This window comes from Mesoplodon mirus, assembly GCF_964341445.2.
Source record: "Mesoplodon mirus genome assembly, chromosome: 2".
Lineage (NCBI taxonomy): Eukaryota > Metazoa > Chordata > Mammalia > Artiodactyla > Ziphiidae > Mesoplodon > Mesoplodon mirus.
The window spans coordinates 111,117,615-111,143,020 of NC_138977.1; the positions used below are offsets into that span (position 1 = coordinate 111,117,615).

General features: G+C 36.4%; 1 protein-coding gene across 2 annotated transcripts in view; it reads right to left on the reverse strand.

Moving 5' to 3' along the window:
* The window catches only part of PHYHIPL (phytanoyl-CoA 2-hydroxylase interacting protein like), a gene marked incomplete at both ends in the record, with an annotated part of 96,095 nt that extends 70,984 nt beyond the window's left edge, over positions 1–25,111 (reverse strand). The window contains one exon of one of the 2 annotated variants that reach the window (XM_082642073.1): positions 25,006–25,111. In XM_082642073.1, coding sequence (XP_082498199.1) covers positions 25,006–25,111 — 106 coding nt within the window. Of the gene's footprint in view, positions 1–24,987 lie in introns of both variants that reach the window. The other variant, XM_082642074.1, reaches the window with a different exon arrangement.
* Between the last annotated feature and the right edge of the window lie 295 nt (positions 25,112–25,406).

The window sequence follows — 25,406 nt, forward strand, 5'->3', positions numbered from 1 at the left end:
TCTTTTTTTTCTTAAGCTATGCTTTTTTTTCTTTTTTTTTCTGTTGGCACCATCTATATGCTCTCCTTTTGTCTCATTCCAGGCAGCAAGTGTTATCTTTGTGCTCTCTCTACCCAGCAAGTACCATCTTTCTATTACCCTCTTTACTGGTGGGTGCCATCTATATGCCTCATTCCAGTCAGTGGGTGCCATTTTCACACTCTCCCTCTGTTGTGCTCCAGACCATGAGTATCTCCCTGAGGTGAGCTTTTACACAATTCTGGTGCCCCAATTTTTGCAGCTGCCACCCAGAGGATGCTCCTTGATGATCTGGCTCTGGTGGCCAAGGGGGTTTGTGTTCTTGGGTCCTATGGGATTGTTCCAATAAGAGAGACAGTTCTTGGCAGGCCACTACTCCCAGGGTACCGTGCAGGCAGTTGACTGAAACACACTCCAGTCTTTCTCTGAAAGATGCTTATTTGTCCTAGGGCTTTGACCTAAGGGGCAAGCTTCAGGACTGGCACACAACAGGGACCTACGGAGGTGTTCACAGGGAACAAAAGCCAATGGATGCCACCTTTGCAGTCTCCCTCTACCTTCCTACACGTCACCAATATGTCCTAGAAAGGAGGTTATACACTCATCTGGAGCCCCAACTTTTGTGACTGCCATTGAGGTCACACCTCCAGATCACCTGGTTCTGGGGGCCAGTGGGGTTTACACTAGTGGTCCCACAGGACTGTATATATTTGCATACTCTAAAAGCTGCTTTTTGAGGGTCTGGCTTCCAAATCAGCCTGAATCTAGGTGCTGACTGAAATCCTCCCCTTTGGGACACTGACAGGTCTTGGCACACCCTCAACTACTGGGAGCCATTAAAAATAAAATAGTCTACTTGAAAAATCACAAAGATTTGAGAAACAACCAAGAGTTAGGGCATGGTTGGATGACAGCGTTCATCTCCCGCATGACACCACTCCTACGAGACTGGAAGAGGTAGCTGTTTAATCTAATGCTTAAAAGCCAACACAGACAGTCAAGCAAATTGAAGAAACACAGGGATATGCTCCAAACAAAGTAACTAGATAAAATGTTAAAAAATCGTAATGAAACAAAGATAAGTAATTTATCTGATAAAGAGTTCAAAGTAATAATCATACAAATGCGAACTAAACGTGGGAAAAGAATAGATAAATGTAGTGAGAACTTCAACAAAGAGAGATAATGTAAGATAGTACAAAATAGAAGTCATAGAGGTGAAGCATACAATGGCTGAACTGAAAAATACACTAGAGGGGTTCAAAAGCAGACCAGATGAAACAAAGAAAGGATCAGTGAACTCAAGGACAGGACAGTGGAACTCACCCAATCAGGGCAGAAAAAAAAGAATGAAAAAACGTGAAGCTAGCTTAAAAACCCATCTATATGCTGCCTACTAGAGACTCACTTCAGATGTAAGGACACACACAGACTGAAAGTTAAGGAATGGAAAAAAGATGTTCCATGCAAATGGAAACGAAAAAAGCTGAAGTAGTTATAGTTATGTCAGACAAAATAAACTTTATAACAAAGACTATATTAAGAGACAAAGAAGAGTGTTACAAAACGATGCAAGGGTCAACCCAACAAGAAGATATAACATTTGTAAATATTTATGCACCCAACATAGGAACATCTAGATATATAATGCAAATATTAACAGACCTAAAGGGAGAAATAGATTGCAATACAATAATTGTAGGGGACTTTAATACCCCACTTATATCAATGAATAGATCATCCAAACAGAAAAATAATAAGGAAGCATCAGCCTAAATGACACCTTCTACCAGATAGATGTAACAGATATACACAGAACATTCCAACCAAAAGCAACAGAATACACATTCTTCTCAAGTGTACATGTAACATTCTCTAGGATAGATCATATGTTAGCCCATAAAACAAGTCTTCATAAATTTAAAAAGACTGAAACCATAATCAAGCATCTCCTACCACAATGGTATGAAATCAGAAAACAATTAGAAGAAGAAAACTGAAAAATTCAAATATGTGGAGATTAAACAACATGCTACTGAATAACTAATGGGTCAAAGAAGAAATCAAAAGAGAAAGTAGGGCTTCCCTGGTGGCACAGTGGTTGAGAATCCACCTGCCAATGCAGAGGACATGGGTTCAAGCCCTGGTCCGGGAAGATCCAACATGCTGCGGAGCAACTAAGCCCATTCAACACTACTACTGAGCCTGTGCTCTAGAGCCCATGAGCCACAACTACTGAGCCCACGTGCTGCGACTACTGAAGCCTGCATGCTGCGACTATTGAAGCCCATGTGCCTAGAGCTCATGCTCCACAAGAGAAGCCACCACAATGAGAAGCCCGTGCACCACAACGAAGAGTAGCCCCTGCTCACCGCAATTAGAGAAAGCCCATGCTCAGCAACAAAGACCCAACACAGCCAAAAATAAATAAATAAAATAAATAAATTTATTTTTAAAAAAAGAGAAAGTAAAAAGTACCTTGAGAGTAATGAAGATGGAAATACAGGATGCCAAAACTTACAGATTCAGCAAAAGCAGTTCTAAGATGGAAGTTCATAGCAATAACTACCTATATCAATAAACAAGAAAAATTTCAAATAAACATCCTAACTTCACATCTCAAGGAACTAGAAAAGGAAGAATAAATGAAGTCAAAAGTTATGATGAAAGGAAATAAAGATCAGAGCAGAAATGAAGTAGAGACTAAAAAGACAGAAAAGATTAATGAAACTAAGCTGGTTATTTGAAAAGATAAACAGAACTGACAAAACTTTAGCTAGACTCACCAAGAAAAAGAGAACACAAATAAATAAAATCAGAAATGAAAGAGGTGACATTACAGTGGATCCCACAAAAATACAAAGGATAGTAAGTGACCACTGTAAACAATTATATGCCAATAAATTTGAAAACTTAGAAAAAATGGGTAAATTCCTAGGAACATACAATCTACCAAGACTGAATCATGAGAGATAGGAAATCTGAACAGACTGATTACTAGTAAGGAGATTGAATAAGTAATCAAAAACCTCTCAGCAAACAAAAGTCCAGGACCAGATGGGTTCACTGGTGGATTCTACCAAACATTCAAATAATTAATAACAATCCTTCTCAAATTTCTCCAAAGAACAGAAGAGGAGAGAACACTTCCAAACTCATTTTACAAAGCCAGCATTACCCTGATACCAAAACCAGACAAGGATGCCACAAGAAAAGATAATTACAGGCCAGTACCACTGATGAACATAGATACAAAAATCATCAGCAAAATATTTTTAAACCAAATTCAACAATACATTAAAAGAATCATATACCATTCAAGAATGTATCAACATTCACAAATCAATATAATATACCACATTAACAAAATTAAGGATAAAAATCGTATGATCATATTAATAGATGTACAAAAAGTGTTTGACAAAATTCAACATCCACTTATGACAAAAACTCTCAACAAAGTGCATATAGAGGAAACACACCTCAAAAATAATAAAGCCACATATAATAAGTCCACAGCTAGCATCATACTCAATGGTGAAATCCTGAAAGCTTTACCTCTAAGGTCAGGAATAAGACAAGGATGCCCACTCTTGCCACTTTTATTCAACATAGTATTGGAAATCCTTGCCTGAGAAATTAGGCAAGAAAAAGAAATGAAAGGCATCTAAATTGTAATGGAACAAGGAAAACTATCACTATTTGCAGATGACATGATATTATATATAGAAAACACCAAAAAACTGTTAGAACTAATAAACGAATTCACTAAAGTTGCAGGATGCAAAGTCAATATACAGAAATCTGTTGTGTTTCTATACATTAATAACACACTATCAGAAAGAGGAATTAAGAAAACAATCCCCTTTACAACTGCATCAAAAAGAATAAAATGCCTAGAAATAAATCTAACCAAGGAGGTGAAAGATGTGTACACTGAAAACTATAAAATGTTAATGAAAGAAATTTAAGACACCTTTTCTTTCTTTCTCTGGTCTGATTGCCGTGGCTAGGACTTCCAATACTATGTTGTATACAAGTGGGAATCCTCTTCTTCCAGATTTTAGCAGGAAGGCTTTCAGCTTTTCACCTTTTAGTATTATGTTGGCTGTGAGTTTGTCATAAATAACTTTTATTATGTTGAGATATGTTACTCCTATACCCACTTTGGTAAGAGTTTCTATCATGAATGGATGTTGAATTTTATCAAATGCTTTTTTTACATCTCTTGAGATGATCATGTGGTTTTTGTCTTTTGTTGATATGGTGTATCACATTGATTGATTTACATATGTTGAACCATCCTTGTGACTCTGGGATGAATCCAACTTGATTGTGATGTATGATCTTTGATACATGTTGTTGGACTCAGTTTGCTAATATTTTGTTGAGAATTTTTGCATCTATATTCAAAGATATTGGCCTGTAATTTTCTTTTTTGGAGGTGTCTTTGGTTTTGATATCAGGGTAATGGTGGCTTCATAGAATGAATTTGAGAGTGTTCCCTCCTCTTCAATATTTTGGAAGAGTTTGGGAAGAATCGGTATAAGTTCTTCTTTGTATGTTTGGTAGAATTCCCCAGTGAAGCCACAAAACCCCCCCAAGAATTGTTAAAGCAATCCTGAGGAAAAAGAACAAAGCTGGAGGCATAACTCTCCCACACTTCAGACAATACTACAAAGCTACAGTAAACAAAAGTGTGATATTGACACAAAAACAGACATATGGATCAGTGGAACAGAACAGAGAGCCCAGAAATAAACTCATACGCCTATGGTCAATTAATCTTCAACAAAGGAAGCAAGAATATGCAATGGAGAAAAGACAGTATCTTCAGCAAGTGGTGTTGGGAAAGCTGGAGAGCTGCATGTAAATCAATGAAGTTAGAACACACTCTCACACCCTACACAAAAATAAACTCAAATGGCTTAAAGACTTAAATATAACACATGACACCATAAAACTCCTAGAAGGGAACATAAGCAAATATTCTCTGACATAAATTGTACCAATGTTTTCGTAGGTCTATCAAGGCCATAGAAATAAAAGCAAAAATAAACAAGTGGGACTTAATCAAACTAACAAGCTTTTGCACAGCAAAGGAAACCATAAACAAAACGAAAAGACAACCTATGGACTGGGAGAAAATACCTGCAAATAACGCCACTAACAAGGGCTTAATTTTCAAAATATACAAACAGCTCATACAACTCAGTAATAAAAAAACAAACAAACCAATCAAAAATTGGGTAGAAGACCTAAGTAGACATTTCTTCAAACAAGATGTACAGATGGCCAACAGGCACATAAAAAGATGCTCGACATCACTAATTATTAGAGAAATGCAAATCAAAACTACAACGAGGTATCACTCACACCAGTCAGAATGGCCATCATGAAAAAGTCCACACACAATAAATGCTGGAGACTGTGCAGAGAAAAGGGAACTCTCTCACACTGTTGGTGGGAATGTAGTGGTGCAGCCACTAGGGCAAACAGCATGGAGGTTCCTGAAAAAACTAAAAATAAAGTTGCCATATGACCCAGTAATCACACTCCTGGGCATGTATCTGGACAAAACTCTAATCTGAAAAGATATATGCACCCCTACGTTCACAGCAGCACTACTTACAATAGCCGAGACATGGAAACAACCTAAATGTCCATCAAAAGGTGAGTGGATAAAGAAAATGTGGTATATTTACACTATGGAATATTACTCAGACATAAAAAAAAGAATGAAATAATGCCATTAGCAGCAACATGGATGGACCTAGAGATTATCACACTAAGTGAAGTAAGTCAGAAAAAGAAAGACAAATACCATATGGTATCACTTCTATGTGGAATCTAAAATATGACACAAATAAACTTATCTATGAAACAGAAACAGACTCACACATATAGAGAACAGACTTGTGGTTGCCAAGGGGGAGGGAGGGTGGGGGGAAGGATGGATTGAGCATTTGGGATTAGCAGATGCAAAATATTATATACAGAATGGATAAACAACAAGGTCCTACTGTGTAGCACAGGGAACTATATTCAATAAAATATAATGATAAAGAATATGAGAAAGAATATATGTATATACATATATATAAAACTGAAGCACTTTGCAGTATACTAGAAACTAACACAACACTGTAAGTCAACTATACTTCAATAAAATAAATTAAAACAAAACAAAACAAAAAAGAAATTTAAGACAATACAAATAAAGGAAAGGCAATCTCTACTCATAGATTGAAATAATTAATTTTGTTAAAATGTTCACACTACCCAAAGCAATCTGCAGATTCAATGCATTCCCTATGAAAATATCAATGGCATTTTTCACAGAAATAGAAAAAAACAGTCCTAAAATTTACATGGAACCACAAAAGAATTTGAGTAATCAAAGCAATCTTGAGAAAGAACAACAAAGCTGGAGGCATAATGCTCCCTGATTTCAAACTATATAACAAAGCTATAGAGATCAAAACAGTATGATATTGAGCATAAAAAGATACAGATCAATCGACCAGCATACAGAGCCCAGAAATAAACACATGCATATACTGTCAATTAGTTTATGACAAAAGGGTCAACAATATACAATCAGAAAAAGACAGTCTCTTCCATAAATGGTGTTGGCAAAATGGACAGCCTAAACTACTATCTTTAACCATACATAAAAATTAACTCAGAATGGATTAAAAACTTGAATGTAAGACCTGAAATCCTAACACTTTACAAGAAAACATAGGCTGTAAGCACCTTGAGAGCCATCTTGACAAGGATTTTTTTGATTTGGTAATGGAGGCAAAAATAAATAAGCAGGACTACATCAAACTAAAAAGCTTCTGGGAATTCCTTGGTGGTCCAGTGGTTAGGACTCTGCGCTTTCACTGCCAAGGGCCTGGGTTCAATCCCTGGTCGGGGAGCTAAGATCCCACAAGTCATGCAGAGCATCCAAAAATAAATAAATAAATAAATAAACAAAAGCTTCTTCACAGCAAAGAAAACCATCAACAAAATGAAAAAGGCACTGTACTGAATGGGAGATAAAACCTGCAAATCATATATTTGATAAGGTATCTGATAAAATATATAAAAAACTCACAAAGTTCAATAGCAAAACAATAAACAATACAAATTAAAAATGGGCAGAGAGTCTCAATAGGCATTTTTCTAAAGAAGACATACAAATAACCAAGAGGTACATGAAAAGATGCTCAACATCACAATTCATCAGGGAAATGCAAATCAAAACCATAATGAGATATTGCCTCACGTCTGTCAGAATGGTTATTATCAAAAAGACAAGAAATAACATGGGTTTGTGAGGATGTGGAGAAAAGGGAGCTCTTGGGCACTGTTGGTAGGAATGCAAATTGGTGTAACCACTATGGAAACAGTATTGAGATTCCTCAAAAATTAAAAATAGAATACTATATGATCCAGCAATTCCATTTCTGAGAACTTATCTGAAGAAAACAAAACCACTAATTCAAAGAGATATATGCATCACCATGTTCATTGCAGCATTATTTACAATAGTCAACACATGCAAACAACCTAAATGTCCATCAATGGATGAGTGGATAAAGAAAATGTGTGTACACACATACACAGACACACAGTGGAATATTATTCAGCCATAAAAAAGAATGAAATCTTGCCATGTGCAACAACACAGATGGACTGTGAGGGCATTATGCTTAGTGAAGTAGATCTGATAGAAAACAACAAATACTATATCTCACTTTTATGTGGAATCTAAAAAACAAAAGAAAACCAAAAAGCAAACAAACAAAAAACTGACTGTAGTTAATAATAGTCTATTGCATATTTGAAAATAGCTAGATCAGGACTTCCAAGGTCGTCCAGTGGTAAAGAATCCGTCTTACAATGCAGGGATGCAGGTTCGATCCCTGGTCAGGGAACTAAGATCCCACATGCTGCCGGGCAACTAAGCCTGTGCACCACAACTACTGAGCTCGCGCTCCTCAACTAGAGAGCCTGCATGCCACAAACTACAGAGCCCACGCACTCTGGAACCCGCATGACACTACAGAGCCCACACACCCTGGAGCCCACAGGCCACAACTAGAGAGAGAGAAAAGAAAAAAAAAACAAAAAACCCGCACGCCATAACTAGAGAGAAGCCTGTGCACCGCAACAAAGAGCCCGTGCCGCAGTGAAAGATCCCGCATGCCTCAGTGAAGATCCCACATGCCGCAACTAAGACCAGATGCAGTCAAAAATAAATATAATAAATAAATAATATGATAAAATCTAAAAAGAAAAAGAAAGAAGCTAGATCTTGAAAGTTCTCATCACAAGAAAAAAAGTATAACTAAGTATGGTGATGGATGTTAACTGGACTTATTTTGTGATCATTTTCCAATATATACAAATATGAAATCATTACATTGTGTTCCTGAAACTAATATAATGTTATGTCAACTATACCTCTATAAAATACATTTACGGAATGTTTTTGATGGTAAAGAATACTTAATTATGTTATGTAATCTTAATATCCACCTTTGAACATTGAGTGGATTTATACAGATATACCTTGCTATGTAAAGCAAGATGTGTAAAAACAGAATATAATAAAAATTCATTCTTAAAACTTTTTTTGATCTTATACTCCTATACAAAAAAGCGCTGAGAGTGTACTCATAAGTGCAGGTATTTCTTCATAAATTATACACAAATACTACTGTATGAAATATAGTCATCCCTTGGTATCTGAAGGAGACTCATTCCAGGACCCACTGTGGATATCAAAATCCACAGATGCTGAAGTCCCAGAGTCAGCCCTCTGTATCTGAGGTTTCACATCTGGGATTCAACCAACTGTGGATGGTATAGAACTGTAGTATTTATTGAAAAAAATCTGTGTATAAGTGGACCTGTGTAGTTCAAACCTGAGTTGTTCAAGGGTCAACCGTATTACAAACATTAAAGATTAAGGACAAAATAGAAATTTAAAATAATAAAATACATATTTAAAAATTTTTATTACTAAAATAAGTATTTAAGTATTGTGTTATTTTGATAATCTATTTTAATATTTTGTGACATAGCAATTCAAATGACAACCTCTAAACTTGATTTATTTTTTACCTGTTTTGAGGGCTGTCACATTTGCAAAAGATATCACACAAGAATGGGTACATCAGAATGGAGAAAGTGTATCAGTAGGTGTCTTACTAAATATTAATATTTTTTTATTTCTCAATTCCATACACCAATCATATAAAGGCACCCCAGGCACATACAGTATAGATGACAGTTTGATATACCAAGTACTAATCTATATAAGTAAAATTAATCGAACTTATTTTTTCTTATATTAGATAAGATAAAAATAAATATTACTAGAAGTTCTATTACTTTCTTCCACGGCCCAATTAATTATCTTATATGACCTCTAGCGTTCATACACAATATACCCATAGCATTTACACAACACTCTTGAAAGTCCTTACATTGTAGAAACAAACCATATAACTTTCCCATAAAAAGTAGCAAAGTATAACAGAAAAATGGAAGTAAGCCATTTGCAGACTCTTAATGATAATACAGGACTGTGAAAGTCATTTTAAAAGCAACTAAAGTAAATTTTGACACCATAATAAATTATGATACCTTATACTGTTAGTATAATAACATTAGTCAATGCAAAAATCTTACAAAACTACTTTTCAATTTAACAAAAACTATTCTGGGTAAAAATCCCTCTTCTCCTTTCTGCTTTCTTACATCATCACACTTCGCTTTCTTAGGAGTCATTTTTTACTTAAAAACAATGTTTTTGACATTTCACAAGAGTTCTGTGTGCTCAGAGGAAAAATTAAAGAAATGTTGATAGAAATGCTGGGCAAAAAACTTTGCAAACTCATAGGTAAATGATACAAATGCAGCATTCTAGAGTGTTTTTGAAATTTAACTATCAGCACAGTAAAAATTTAGCTATCTTTGACATGGTCTATAAATAGATGAAGATAAAAATGTTATATCTTTGTATTTTCAATGTCTACTATTTACTTTCCCTCATAAAAATTTCAGAAATAATTTAAGAAAGCATAGTTTAAGACAATTTAGTTGGTATTACATCTCACTGCCATTTTGCCCTTCTGTCAAATTTTTCAGAACGAAACAAGAACACTAGAGAAATGGCAGCGAGCACTATTGTGGTTGATTAATGTGCTTTATAAGTTTAGATTGCATATTTTAGATTTTCTTAAAGGACAGCATATCTGCATTTTAAAGTGTAATGAATATAAGTAAGTACACACACATACATACATTTTGTTTGTGCTAAATAGCATCATGCATGTATCCAGGAAAATACATTTAATTTTTTCATTAAAATATTAATACATCATAATGAAACTAAGTGGTCTTTGTATGTCAAAAAATTTAAATAGTAATATATTAATACTAAAAGCAAAAAATCTGGTAAAAATATTTTTCAAATTACTGTGAAATCAGTGAGGAAAAAGTTCAGTGACTGCTGACCCATATGAAGCTTTTAGAAATATTTGTGAAGCTCTTAAAAATATTTATATAAATGAAGATACACTTCATTCTACACACAGTGCAGAATAAAAACTCTGGTAGAGGTGGCTAGATTGTATTTGGAACATTTATCATTATTTCAACCTCAAATTTTATTACTGTAAATTTTATCATTATTATTTGAATGAATAAAAGCTTTTAGCAAAACAAATAGTGCAAACAGCAAATTCCAGAATCACTGCCTTTTTAGTCATTAGGCTTTCCTGTTTTTATTTTTCTTTAATCACTAAAAATAACAACCAAAAAAGCATAGCAAGCTCCAGGGAAATTAATATTGGACATACTGAACTGTACTAAAATATGTAAAAATAGGCTCAAATACGCAACCTTAGCACAGCTCAAAAAAGCTATACAAAAACTATTTGTATTAAAATGGTAGGTTTAGGGCTTCCCTAGTGGCGCAGTGGTTGAGAGTACGCCTGCCGATGCAGGGGACACGGGTTCGTGCCCCGCTCCGGGAAGATCCCACATGCCGCGGAGCGGCTGGGCCCGTGAGCCACGGCCGCTGAGCCTGCGCATCCGGAGCCCGTGCTCTGCAACGGGAGAGGCCACAACAGTGAGAGGCCCATGTACCGCAAAAAAAAAAAAAAAAGGTAGGTTTACCTAAACTTATACCAAAAAATCTGCAAAGAACAAAAATTAAGTGAAAAAAGACAATGTCTTATTTAGGCTAGCATTCAATACATACCATAGCAAACATTAAATTTAGTAGGTTCGAAGTTAAAAGAAAATCTTGGAAATACATATTCAGTATGAAAGTTTTAGAAATAGCTTTGGTGAAGATTTTAGTTTCTGTAGGCTCAGGTGTTTACTTTATGCACTGTAGACTGTTGTCAAGGAGGGAAAAATTAGTCCAGTGTATTTCCACAGTAAGCACAGAAAATCATATACTTAACTCTCTTTCCAGTGGATATAAGGGAGAGAAATCTATCAAGTATAGAGCTTAGGTCAACTGTATTTCCTCCATGTTAACTGCCCCAAATAACTACTCCTAAGCCAAATTTAATTATATAAAAGTAATTAATTTTCAAATGCTCCTTTTAGACACCACAAAAAAGGACACCAACATTTGAATTTATTCATTCTAATGAGCAGTTCAACAATTTGGCATGAGTCTAAAAGACTGACTAGAAGATGAAGGAAAAAACACTTGATAAAGGAGCAATAGAAAACAGCCTGAAAAGGACTACCAAATTCCATCTTTATCCTCAAACGCACTCCCTATGAGACATAGATAGATATTTCTAACAGCCTCCTGGATGTTTCCATCTAGGTATTCCACAAATATCTGAAACCTAGCTTGTCCAGAAAAGACTTTAATAGCTTGTTAATAGCTTGTTAACAAGGCTTCGCCTTCACATTCACTCCAACCAACAATTACTATTTTATTTACTGGCATCAAAATGTACCCAGTCTCCCAATCTAGAAAATTTAGCCATTAACAACTCCTTTCTCACGTCTCACACTTCCAATTTAATCACAAAGTCAACAGATTTTTACTTCAAAAATGTTATTCAATTCCACCCCCAATTTTTATCTTCTTTTTCTTAACAATCCTATTATCTATAACTGCCCTGTAAGTGGTTAGATTCCTGAGCTCAATATCCCAGTTCATTCCTCAAATGAGTATATTTATTAAAACAAAATATGCAATATCTCTTCCTTACCTAAGAACTTCTTTGGTCGTACTACCTACTGCAGTGATTCTCCAAGTGTGGTCTCCGAATCACCAACATCAGCATCACCTGGAAACTTGTTAGAAATGCAAATTCTTGGGCTCCACCCCAGAACTAAGGGATCAGAAACTCTAGCGGGTGGGGCCGAGCAATCTGTTTTAAGAAGCCCTCTTGGTAATAAATGTTGAGATCCCATGGTTTAAGTTGGTTCTGACAAATGATTTATTTATTTTTAACACAAAGGTCATTAAGATGTTCAGCAAGCATTATCATTTAACTTCCTTCTTAATGTTTGAACTATTTTGAAAACTGAATACAAATAGCATACATTAAATTGTGCTGTATCATGTGATTTGGGTTAAACATCAAAATAAAAATTTGCCTGCTACTTCAGTGCATGAAATGGCACAATGTATAAAAAGGTTACGGCTCTGATCATGTTTGTATTTTTAATTCAAGTCAGCAAGTATATACTCAAGTAAAATTTTGCAAACATTATGTGTTTGCATGCAGTGTTCAATTAGTTGCAGGCAAGGCTCAGGTGCATCTCTTTGTCCCTTCAGCTCAACAGAACAAATTAAATAGAAGGGCTTATTATGAATTTTGTGTACTTCTTGATGTTTGTGATAAAGTTATTCTAAGTTTGGGTTATAGTTACACTTTTTTCCAGTATAGGTTATGAACTAATTACCTATAAAACTAGAAACAGATCCCTAGTTAAAAGCAGGAATGTTGAATAAATGTTAACATGGATGTATTGAGACTGATTTGGCTCAAGACGTCTCAAAGTCTTACTACTAATTAGTAACAGCTGATCTTTCAGCTAACATTTGGAAGCTCTCACAAAAGCTAAAATATGATGCTAAATTTCAATGATAGTCATCTGGTCAGTAGAATTTACATTGTAGTGATAAATTTTAAATGATAAATTTTCATTGGGTTTCATACGTCAAGGTTTGCAAATAAAGATACTCTCTGCTTTCCAAAAGTTTGCTTTATGTCACTTCACTTTTACGAAATATCTACACTAGTACCTGTTTTTGCCAACCAAAAAAAATCCAAAGAGGATTTTTCCCTTCTACAAAAAGAGGCAAAAAGCAAAGAATGGCTTTCAGCGTTTGTTTTGCAGGGAGCCATTATTGAGGCAGTGTGTACCCCAAACCAAGAGAGCTGCACCGCCAAGTTCCTTCCCTGGGAACTACACTCTGAATCTCAGCACCAAGCCTCCAGAGCTCTGAACTGTGTCTGTGAGCATCTGTGCTTTATCTGGATTTATTTTGTGCATCATTAGCAAGATGTGTCCTAAGGTAACTGCTTCTTCACTTTACACCATTTTGCCTTACTAAAGCTTTCAGAAGAACGCTCTACTTTTGGATATCGAGAGGAACCTGTAATGATACAGTCTTTGACAAGTTCCATAATTTTGAAAAAAGTGTGCCTGAAGTTATTGTAAATCTAGGAATTAAAATAAAATGTGCTCAGAACAAAGTCACCATATTACCCATGAACAACAGCATATACGACTGGAGAAAAATCTTATTAAATCCTGCATGACAGTGTAACAAATATGATAAATTAGTAAACTTATCAAAAAACTGAAATAAATATTGGTACATGTCTAAAAATGCAGAGAATACAATATTATTCATCACATATGCTTGATTAATTCAAATACTGAAATTATATAAAATCTTTCCAACTTAACGGCATTAGAATACGAATGTGGCAGATCTCTCCATTTACTTTTGTAGAAGTTTCTCAAATAGGTCATTTCAAGGATGCTAAAACAACACACAATGGACAAGACAATTTTAATGTCTACATCAGGTTTTTATACATCATCAACTAAACTGTCAGAATTGTTGAGACAACTCTATTAAGGGAAGCAGGTAAAATTTTTAAAATCTCAGGAGTGGTAGCTCCTATGAAAGCTGTTGTCAGCTTTCATTAGGTAGCAACTGTTCACTAATAAGGACTGGATATTAAGATACTTCAAAATAACTTTGCCTCATCACATACAGACTACCATTTAAATTGATGGATTTTTCTCCTTTTTTTTTTCTGAAGTTAGCTGTAATGTTATAGATAGAAAATTTCAAAATTCATTTCTTTTCACACCAAACTTAGGTAGGTGTCCTGAAGCAAGGTATAAATATTTCAAAAGAAACAAGAAATACTTTATTTATTCATTAAAAAGCCCTTTTATAAATCTTTCAAATGTAAATAATAGGCACACTAATATGATTATATAGCTTTGTAACAAGTTGAAAAACTCAAACTGACAAAACAGTCACAAACGTTACCAAGCTTATAAATGCAGATAAAGTATCAGTAATGAAACTGATCCTTACAGTTAAGAGTCATCATCCAAGTAAATTAAATTAAGCTGCTCTGAAATTTTAAGAGATCAGTGCAAACATATGAGCATTTAAAAATGTTGTCAATGAATATCTTAGAATATTATAAGACACATTATTTTTGCACTGAACAATGAAAAAATGAACTGATGGATGAATCAATTCTATCACTTCCCTCCAAAAGGATTTATTCAATTGGGACTTAATTTGATTCATTTTGGGGGAAAAAATCTTACTATTTCTCTAAAGTCTTAATCAATTTATTTTAAGAGTATCCTGAGAAGGCAAAATAAGTTTAAAAAAAATTACCATTTGCCACTACTTATCTGTATGAACCAGAATTTCCTAGGGACAATGCAATAAAAATAAAATTCAGAAATAAAGTGGATGCTGAGGCTGACATTAAATAACAATTTTCAAGTATAACTGCTAATTTTAAGTTCTCACTTAATCGACTTAATTTGAAAAACGATGCATGTTTGAAATTCCAGGATAAATGTATACTAGTAAAATGCTACTTTTACTTGTTAGAGTTTTGTAAAATGTGGTATTTTTGTTTTAAAAGGTTTTCTACAAATTAGAAAATCTGAAATCTACCAATAAGATTTCAAACTAGATAAATCCAAACTATAGATCATGTCATAATCTAGCTAGCCCTAACTAGCGTTTAGTTTATTTTCTCACAAGTAACACTTCTTTCCTTCAGCAATACTAAATGCTATGTATTCCTAGGACATACATGGTGTTATGCCTTTATATACACACTTATCCTGCTGGAAATGCCCTTATCTCTCTTCTAGAAATTTTTTACTTTACTTTTAATACCCAGAAAAAATGTTGCTTCTCTCTGTGAAGCAATCTGAGAGACTCAGGACAGAATTACCCACTTTTTCTTCTCTACTCTTATTTATTTATTTTTTAATATCCCTATTGGAGTATAATTGCTTTACAGTGGGGGGTTAGTTTCTGCTTTATAACAAAGTGAATCAGTTATACATCTACATATGTCCCCATATCTCTTCCCTCTTGCATCTCCCTCCCTCTCACCCTCCCTATCCCACCACTCTCGGTGGTCATAAAGCACCGAGCTGATCTCCCTGTGCTATGCGGCTGCTTCCTACTAGCTATCTATTTTACATTTGGTAGTGTATATATGTCCATGCCACTCTCTCACTTTCTCCCAGCTTACCCTTCCCGCTCCCCGTATCCTCAAGTCCATTCTCTATAGGTAAGCATCTTTATTCCCATCTTGCCCCTAGGTCCTTCTGACCAATTTTTTTTTCTTTTTAGATTCCATATATATGTGTTAGCATATGGTATTTGTTTTTCTCTTTCTGACTTACTTCACTCTGTATGACAGTCTCAAGGTCCATCCACCTCAATACAAATAACTCAGTTTCGTTCCTTTTTATGGCTGAGTAATATTCCATTGTATATATGTGCCACACCTTCTTTATCCATTCATCTGTTGATGGACACTTAGGTTGCTTCCATGTCCTGGCTAATAGAGCTGCAATGAACATTGTGGTACATGACTCTTTTTGAATTATGGTTTTCTCAGGGTATATGCCCAGTAGTGGGGTTGCTGGGTCGTATGATAGTTCTATTTTTAGTTTTTTAAGGAACCTCCATACTGTTCTCCATAGCGGCTGTATCAATTTATATTCCCACCAACAGTGCAAGAGGGTTCCCTTTTCTCCACACCCTCCAGCATTTATTGTTTGTAGATTTTTTGATGATGGCCATTCTGAGCGGTGTGAGATGTTATCTCATTGTAGTTTTTTTGGTTTTTTTGGGTTTTTTTTTTTGTGGTACGGGGGCCTCTCACTGTTGTGGCCTCTCCCGTTGCAGAGCACAGGCTCCGGACGCGCAGGCTCAGCGGCCACGGCTCACGGGCCCAGACGTTCCACAGCATGTGGGATCCTCTGGGACTGGGGCACAAACCCGCATCCCCTGCATCGGCAGGCAGACTCTCAACCACTGCGCCACCAGGGAAGCCCCTCATTGTAGTTTTTTTTTTTTTTTTTTTCCGTACGCGGGCCTCTCACTGTTGTGGCCTCTCCCGTTGCGGAGCACAGGCTCCGGATGCGCAGGCTCAGCGGCCATGGCTCACGGGCCCAGCCGCTCCGCGGCATATGGGATCCTCCCAGACCGGGGCACGAACCCGTATCCCCTGCATCGGCAGGTGGACTCTCAACCACTGCGCCACCAGGGAGGCCCCTCATTGTAGTTTTGATATGCATTTCTCTAATGACTAATGATGCTGAACGTTCTTTCATGTGTTCATTGGCAATCTATATATCTTCTTTGGAGAAATGTCTATTTAGGTCTTCTGCCCATTTTTGGATTGGGTTGCTTGTTTTTTTTGATACTGAGTTGCATCTACTCTCATTATATCCTTATTGCATATTATATTCATCTATTTAAATATATCATCTCCCTAACTGTCAGCAAATCCTTTGAATGCAGGATCCAAGTTACATTCATTCTTGGGTCCTTTCTCCCCCTGTTCTTAATATAGACCCTAAAGTTGCGATACATGTATAAACAGTAAAAATACCAGGAAAGTAAAAGAAAAAAAAAAAAACAGAAGGAAACAAAGTGTGAATATTAACTGGTTAAGTTTAGTACCTAAAAATTAACCTTTGAACAAGAATAGAATGGCACTGTCCTCTAGCTATTGTATTCAAAGTGAGGTCTGCAAACTATTTACCAGTCTGTGATGAGAAAAATATAAAAATTAGGATTGAGCATTTAGAAACTTTTACAGGAATCTGACAGTAAGTTTTATGTCTGCTTAATCTTTTTGGATCTTTTAAATTTCATTTTTCTAATAATTCATTTTTATTGTATTTTTATAATGTCTAAGTGATAGATTGAATATTGAAAAAACCCTAACAAAATAGAGATAGATTGGGAAGCAGTGTATGAAACTATGGAAATAGAAAGATGAGTAAGATCTTGACTCTTTTTCAATGAGAATTTAGTTTAGAAGAATATGATATACACATAAAATTTTATAGTACGTGTCAATATAACTATCAGTATTTCTCAAAGTTCATGTTATCATCTTTGATACTTTAAAACATATTTATTAATGGAATTGTAAGCATACCTGGAAATACTAATGTATAACTAGTATTTCTTTCTAAATGATGTTTTAGTAAGAAAGTAGCCATAGACAATATATAAACAAATGAGCATGGCTTTATTCCAGTAAAATTACTTTAAAACCTGGCAGCAGGTTTTTGGATTTGGCCCAAGGACTGTAACTTGCTGATCCCTCTTCTACATCATAGATATAACTCTAAAATGCAATCATAAAGAACATATCACATACCTGATGCTCAAAAACTGTCATTTTTCTTTGCATTTATCAACAGCTTTAAAAACTTTAAAGACTGAGAGATTTACCAACATTCAGTCTTAAGAGAAGGTAAGACTATTTTTCAAGAAAAATCACAGTAAGTATATTGAAAAATAGTTTGCGGCTTGTCTTTAATGGCATATGTCTAGGAAAGTTATAAGCCTTTCATACCATTATTAGATAGCAACACTCGCATAGGCTATAGAGAACAAAAAGACAGGTTTATTTCCAGTAGTTGCCACCACCACTGCAACTAGTAGCGTATATGCAAAACTCCCACAACCCCTTTAAAATGAACCACAAACCTGGCCCAGATAGTCATAATATCACAAACAAAACTAACCACGATTCAGAGTATGATGCTTTTTGTTCAGCTCACATCTAGTGAGGGACTTCAAAATGTAGAGCACTTGTTTGCATTAACAAGCCTGGATCGTAGATTTATTTCATCTTTGGGGTTCAAAATGGGCCTTCCCCAGGATGTGATAATTCCTTACCTTCAAGGGGTGAGGCACAAAGCTCATCAGAGGCCACTCTGAAACTGAAGTCAAATTCTAGACATCCTTTTTCACCTAAGTTCTAGCCTCCCCAGTGAAATATATAGTTCTATGAACAATTCTCTTGCTCATTCTGGAACTCTTTTCCCCGGAACATAAGAGGAATTGCTAAAGGTTTAATATAAGTTTCCAAGGAAGTCTCTTATGTTAGATTTCAAATGTCTTAATGTACATGTTCTTTTCACTTTATACTAAATCCCTGTGAAAAGTCTCCTAAGACCCCAAAACTACCTTTATGCAGATGACTCAAAAATCTCTATTTCATAATCCTCTATAAGGTATCAAGTGGTTTAGTAATGATTCTCAAAGTATTATCACTGGATGGTAAGTAGCCCTAAAGAGTGGGAATCAAGAAAAAGGAGAGTCTAAGAAGAATGTAAATGGGCTCTCTTGTGGGGATCCACACTGAAACAATAATGAGAAGGCAGTATATAATACTGTTCTGGGAATGATTTTTCTGAGAGGGAAGCACCCCTGGAAAAGGGCTAGGGACATATTTAGATGTCCACTGAGACCTAAAATTTGAGATGTAAAATACTGTCATCACAATGTCTAAATACTCTTTCCTTTCTCCTTTTTTTCATTCTTGTCAATGATTCTTCAGATTTCCTAGACTTAAAATCCTAAAGTTACCCCCCGTCTTTTTTTTTTTGCGTTACACGGGCCTCTCATTGTTGTGGCATCTCCCGTTGCGGAGCACAGGCTCTGGACACGCAGGCTCAGCGGCCATCGCTCACGGGCCTAGCCGTTCCGCGGCATGTGGGATCTTCCGGACCAGGGCATGAACCCGTGTCCCCTGCGTCTGCAGGCAGACTCTCAACCACTGCGTCTCCAGGGAAGCCCCGTCACTTTTCATTTTGCTTGAAAATTCAATCAGTCACAAATTATTGGTAATTATTTTTAGATTTTTCTTATACCATTGCCACTCACTATCCTCCCATAGAGAACAGGCTGAGGCTGCCTATTTTTCTTGTTGAGACTCTTCAAATCTTCTAATACATTTCTGCTAGAAGTCCTCCCCCAATACTAATTTTACTTCTCAAATGTATGTGTATAAAATACAGTCTTCTTAATAAGATAGTTTAACTATTGTCTAGTAATAATAAAATACTTTAAACAGTTAAAAATGGGCAAATACTTTATAGTAGTAAAGATAGAATTTAAATAATTTATAAATAATAAAAAGATTCTTTATAGAGAAAGTTAAAAGAAATGTAAAACAAACCCAAGAAAGAGGCAAATGGTATAAGGAGAACTTAAATCATATATTTAAGGGCAGAGAAGGAAAACCAAAAACTAGAAGGATCATGCTTACTGCAGTAACTGATGCAGCTGCTGTTATTACCGAAGCCCAGGATAAAACATAAACGTCATCATGAAACTATACTCACATAAGTTAAGGGAAAAATCAAGCTTAGGCCTAAAGAGGGAAACATCAGCAGCAATTTTTTTTTTTTTAAGTGACTTGGAAGTTGCCTAGATAGTGTTCTATAGAGTGAATTTCTAATTGGCTTACTTACCTAGGCAAGAATGTTACCACTTATGACATATCGGTCATTCTACCACTGGAGGGAGCCTGGTCACATATCCTTTGATGTGACTTTTACTCTAAAAACTTCCTGGTCTCCTCTGGGAATGAATCAGAACCCCTACCAAGAATATAAATTTGTTTAACATAATGTGATGGTTTTCAAGCTTTTTGCTTGTTTCTTTTAGTTTTTCTTTTCTTTTTGTTTTGTTTCATACTCACTAATGAAAATTTACAGCATCTCTATAGTCAGATAAGGGTCAAAGAAATGAACCCGGAGATCACATGTGTTGGTATAGATCTATACTTAGAAAAAAATCATAAAGAAAACAATTGCTAAATCAAGAACAGAGAAGGGCTCTGATGCAAATACCTACCAAAGCAGGTATCAAGGTCACAAGGTACATGAAAAACAGCAAACAGTAGGTTCAAAATAGAAGCTGAAAATAGCTTTTAGGATTAATGCTGAGAAGGATATTACTGATGCGATAGAAAAATATAAGCAAAGGATAGAGTACTATAACTGTGATTTTACTGTTCTTTTCAAATTCAGAATTTACAGTTTCCATTGACTACTCATGAAGTTGAAGTGACATAAGAAGGATTTACTATGTAAACAAAACACAACTGAAATTAAAAAAAAAAGATCTAAACATTGGCCAAAAAATAAGAATTAAGAAGCAGTTCAACTCAAGAAGGTATGTGGAGAATAACAGTCCATTAAAAATAATTATTATTCTCTATTTTGTGTCAAGAACTGTGAGAAATGGTATATAATACTTTACTGAATATCTCAGCAGTCCTACAGGACTGACATTATTATACCCATATTACATGAGAAAGCTTGAGGGTAAAAAATGGTTAAGTAATTTGCCTAAGATAACATATCTATCAAGAGTAAATATTGTATGAGAGGTCTGATTCTAAAATGGTATCACCACCATGCTATTTGCATGTCAGTGAGACTGAGTGATGCCTACCTTACATTTTTGTACTATGAAAGGTAATAATTAAGGGTATTTGTCCTAGACATCTGCTTTAAAAAATATCTCCAAGAATTATCTAATACAGCGTTGTGTTACTAAGCACTCCTGTATTACCATGTTTCCAAAATTAAAATTTGTTTAATTCACACATCAATAAGCATAAAGAAGAAAGTCTCAACTGATTTATAATTTAAACAAATATGATAGAGTCCAAATACAAAGGAATTTATCTTTTAAAATATGTTAAAAAAAGAAAAACTTTTCCCTTTTCTTCCGCAAACTACTGGTAGACAAAGACAGGGAAATGTCAGCTTCTGCCTGTGCAATTCCTTTAAATTGTGTTCCCTTGCTGACTAGCATCATACACTCCACAAACTGTATCTAGGCAGTCATAAAATGCCCGAATCATGGAAATAATACTTATTAAAGCTAGAAAGCCTTGGGGGTGGATTAAATGCTATACAACAAATTAACTTTGTATTTTCTTCTTTACTATTATAACACGAGTGCAGGGAGCTTGGATACATATAAAGCAACATAAAGATAAATCTTTCCTTCTCGGCAAGGAAATAAAGCTTCAATATGTATATGCATGATGAGAAAAGATGAAGAGAAGTAACGTAGAATTCTATGTGTGGGGTCAGAGCTGTTTTGTCGTGTCACAGGTCAGTGAGGGTCTGAAGTACCTATGTGAAGAAACAAACTGGAAATAAGTTCCCATATTACTAATGCTTCCCGATGACAAATTTATGTTTTTTTCTTGGATTTTTTTTGAAAAGCCACAATTAAAGTACATCATATACGCAACTTGAGGCTACTTCAGCACAGCAGAGGCGAATAACAGAAACACTCTTTTACTTATAGATTATAGAAACTACTAGATTTACAGCACATCTTCAGAGGTTTCCTAATAGAAGTCGATCCAGAATCCTCATGTTGAACCACAAGTAACATCTAGGCAGGGCCATGTATTAGCAACCAAAGCACACATGCCTAGGATAAAAGCACACATGAGATAATGTGTGTGTATAAGAACCCTCTTGCTTAATTAAAAAATCCAATTATATGACCACTTGGACTCTATTCCATATTCTTCAGAGACTATAAATATTTTGAGGAACGATGAGAAAAAGAAGCATTGTGAATTGTTGCTAATAATGTAAACAGATTGTAAGAAAAAAGGCAAGTGACAGAAAACAAACAAACAAACATAAAAGAGGAGAGCCAGGGAAGCATAAGACATACAGTTATGTTTACCAGCAGCTACAGATCTTAGTTGATGCAATATGCAAAACATTATAAAATTAAAAATGTCTATCAGTGGAGAAGGTAAAAGGAAATGTTTATTAAACAATCATATGATACTTTCTCTTATTCTACTTTATTCCACTTCTAAGGAATTAATATTGCTCTAATTTTTCCCATCATCAGATTAATATTAGGGTAAAATAAAGAGCAAACATGACAAATCTATTTCTATAATAAAATTATGAAAATATAGCACTTATTATGTACTTAAGCACATAATACATCTACCACATACTAATTTTTCTATGTTATATATTTTCAGCAGTAAAATAATGAGACCTGAGAGGAAGTGAAAGTAAGGGAGTGAAGGTAGCAAATGCATCTAGCTGAAAATTTCTCAATATAAAATGATGATAAATAAGATCTGGTTGAAAAACTTAATGCAGCATTTAAAAATTGTTCTGTAAAAATAACCATATCACCTCCTCTAAATTATTCCTATGACACTAACTTAACATTTTTGGAATTGATATATAGAGTCACAAAATGAAAAGTTAGGCATTTAACAACATCTTTACACTAGCTATCTTCAAATTTTACACATCTTTTAATAGAAGAGTTAGCCCTCTGTATTTGTTGGCATAAGCTATTTTATAAAATGAAACCCTATTTAATTAATCTGTGTTGACTCAGAAGTCTGCAAATAAGTATTAATTTTCATAGATACTGCCTAGTGCCAATACCCCCCCATTAAATGTTACATAATTTGCTCATTTTGCAAGGATTAGTAATGTGAACTAAAACAACTAAAAAATATTACCAAAATAAAGTAACTTCTACTCTAGGAGGAGAGACCATGGTAAATGCAGCACATTAATTTTTGTACTCTGCATTATTAACTCTGTAAAGGTCATTTAAAAAACTTTACTTTTCTTAGTATCTTTGAAACAGGTGGTAAATGCAATTTTAAGTATTGATTACTGGCTTCTGAGGAGCAACCATGAATTGCCCATTTCCAATAACTACAGTAATGAGCTTTTGATAAATCACTGAAGTAAATGAAAATAAAATCTGCCTTTACTTTATTAGATTCTTGGTTTTCTGTCAAACCAGTCTAGGAAGATAAAAATATTTACAGTGGTAACATTACAACAAGTCATTTCACAAAAGTATAAACAAACCCATAGGACTACAGGACTTCCTATGTGCTATGTTAAAAATAATCTGTATAGTCTAATAATGTAACCTTATATATGGAATACCAAAACAATGAATCTTTTTAATGCCATAAATATGTGCACTTAATACTATGGTGACCAAAACAATTTAAGGATAAAGAAAATATAAGCAGCTTTTGCAAGAATATTTATCATCCATACTACACCTGTTTCAGAATTATTCAAAGCAGCTCTGGCTTCAAAGAGCAATTAATCAAAGACCCATTGTCCTAAATTTATTATTAAACGGAAACTCGGTGTTCAGTTGACCTAAACCGTACTGTATAGCAACGCCTAACCAAGTTATTACTATTTAAATGGAATGGAAACAAAACCTCTGCTCTCTACTTGGATTACATACTGACAATTTTATGACCTTATTGTGAGTATACTAGTATATCTACATAACCTTGGCTAAAAAACCATTTTAAAATCATCGTCTCTATATACAGTTAAACATTAATTTCATGTATAGCCAAAACTGTTCAGGATCATCTTGACAACACATAAATTGTTTTTCCTTTGTCACACGTATCATTTTTACAATTATTAGGCCAATCAGTACGAATCAGATGACTTCTTTACAAATGAAGTTTTTTTCCGCATTACTGAAATAGCACTGACTCTCCAACTAATACAGAAGCAGTGTGACTACCCGTGCTGCACGTAGTACCGGTTTCTCTCTAACGCTCAGACGGACGTTTAATCAACGTCCTTCTTCAGGAGACTGCCAACTTTAACAACAGGATAAGCGGTATAATATATCAAGACACAATGGCGAGTACTCGCCCCATATTCTGAATCACGGCAGATGTACGACGCCACTTCCTTCACAGATTTTTGACAGTTTCTGAATCACAGCCCCAAAGGGCGAAGCCGGTGGCTGTCCGTGGTGCTGAAATGCACTCTTTTTCTGCCCCCTCACTGAAAAAACTGTCACCCCCATCCCATTTTGAGAGGATAAAAAGACTTCTAAATGTAGATGTTCGAAAAAGGAACTGGTAAGTTTCTGGGCAGAGACCGCTAACTAGTGTGTGTGCGGGGTGAGGCGACGGGGCGAGCAGGCTGGAAACCCCCTGAGGGCATCTCCCCTTCGATGCCGGGAGACCCAGGACGGCGGGACTGCGGCAAAGATCAAAAGCGCCGCGTCCCGGGCAGGAGCCGCGGGCGGGAACGGCGCCCTCGCGAGGGCAGCCCTCGGCCGGGGCCAGGCGGGCAAGGCCGGCGAGGGGCGCCGAGGCCGGGGACGACGGCGACTCTCCCCGCCAACGCGCGAGCCCCGGGGTGCTTTTGTTTTGGGGGTCTGAGGGGCGGAGGGGGTGGGCGAAGGGGAGCCCCCACCGGCATTCATTTGCTCAGGTGGGACAACAAAAGACCCTGCCGCCCGGGCGGGCAGGGGCGGCTGAGCCAGAGCGGCCGCGGTGCCTGGCCGTGGGCTCGACCCCCACTCCTCACCGTCCCGGCCACTCTTACCGTCCCGGTCGCACAGCTGAATGGCCTCCAGGCTGAGGTTTTTGATCACCTCCTCACAGGGGCTGGTGGGGCTGCTGAGGGCATGATCCAGACGCGGCACCTCCATTTTTCCAACCCCCTTCTCACGTCCGCCTGCTTCGTATCCAGGCTCTCTCCGTTGGACCGTGTGAGAGAGAAGGGCGGGAAAGGGAAAGGGAGTGGCGGAGGAGGGGAGGAGACCTGGGACGCGGCACCGAGGAGCCGAGGCGACGGCAGTGGCGGGAGCTCCACAGAGCGTGCGGCTCTGAGAAGCCGAGACAGACCCGGCGCGAGGGCGGGAGGCGGCGCGCTCCCGGCGGGGAGGGGACGCGGCGCGCGGGGAACGTGAGGGAGAAGGCACGGGGCGCGCACGCGCGCGAGAG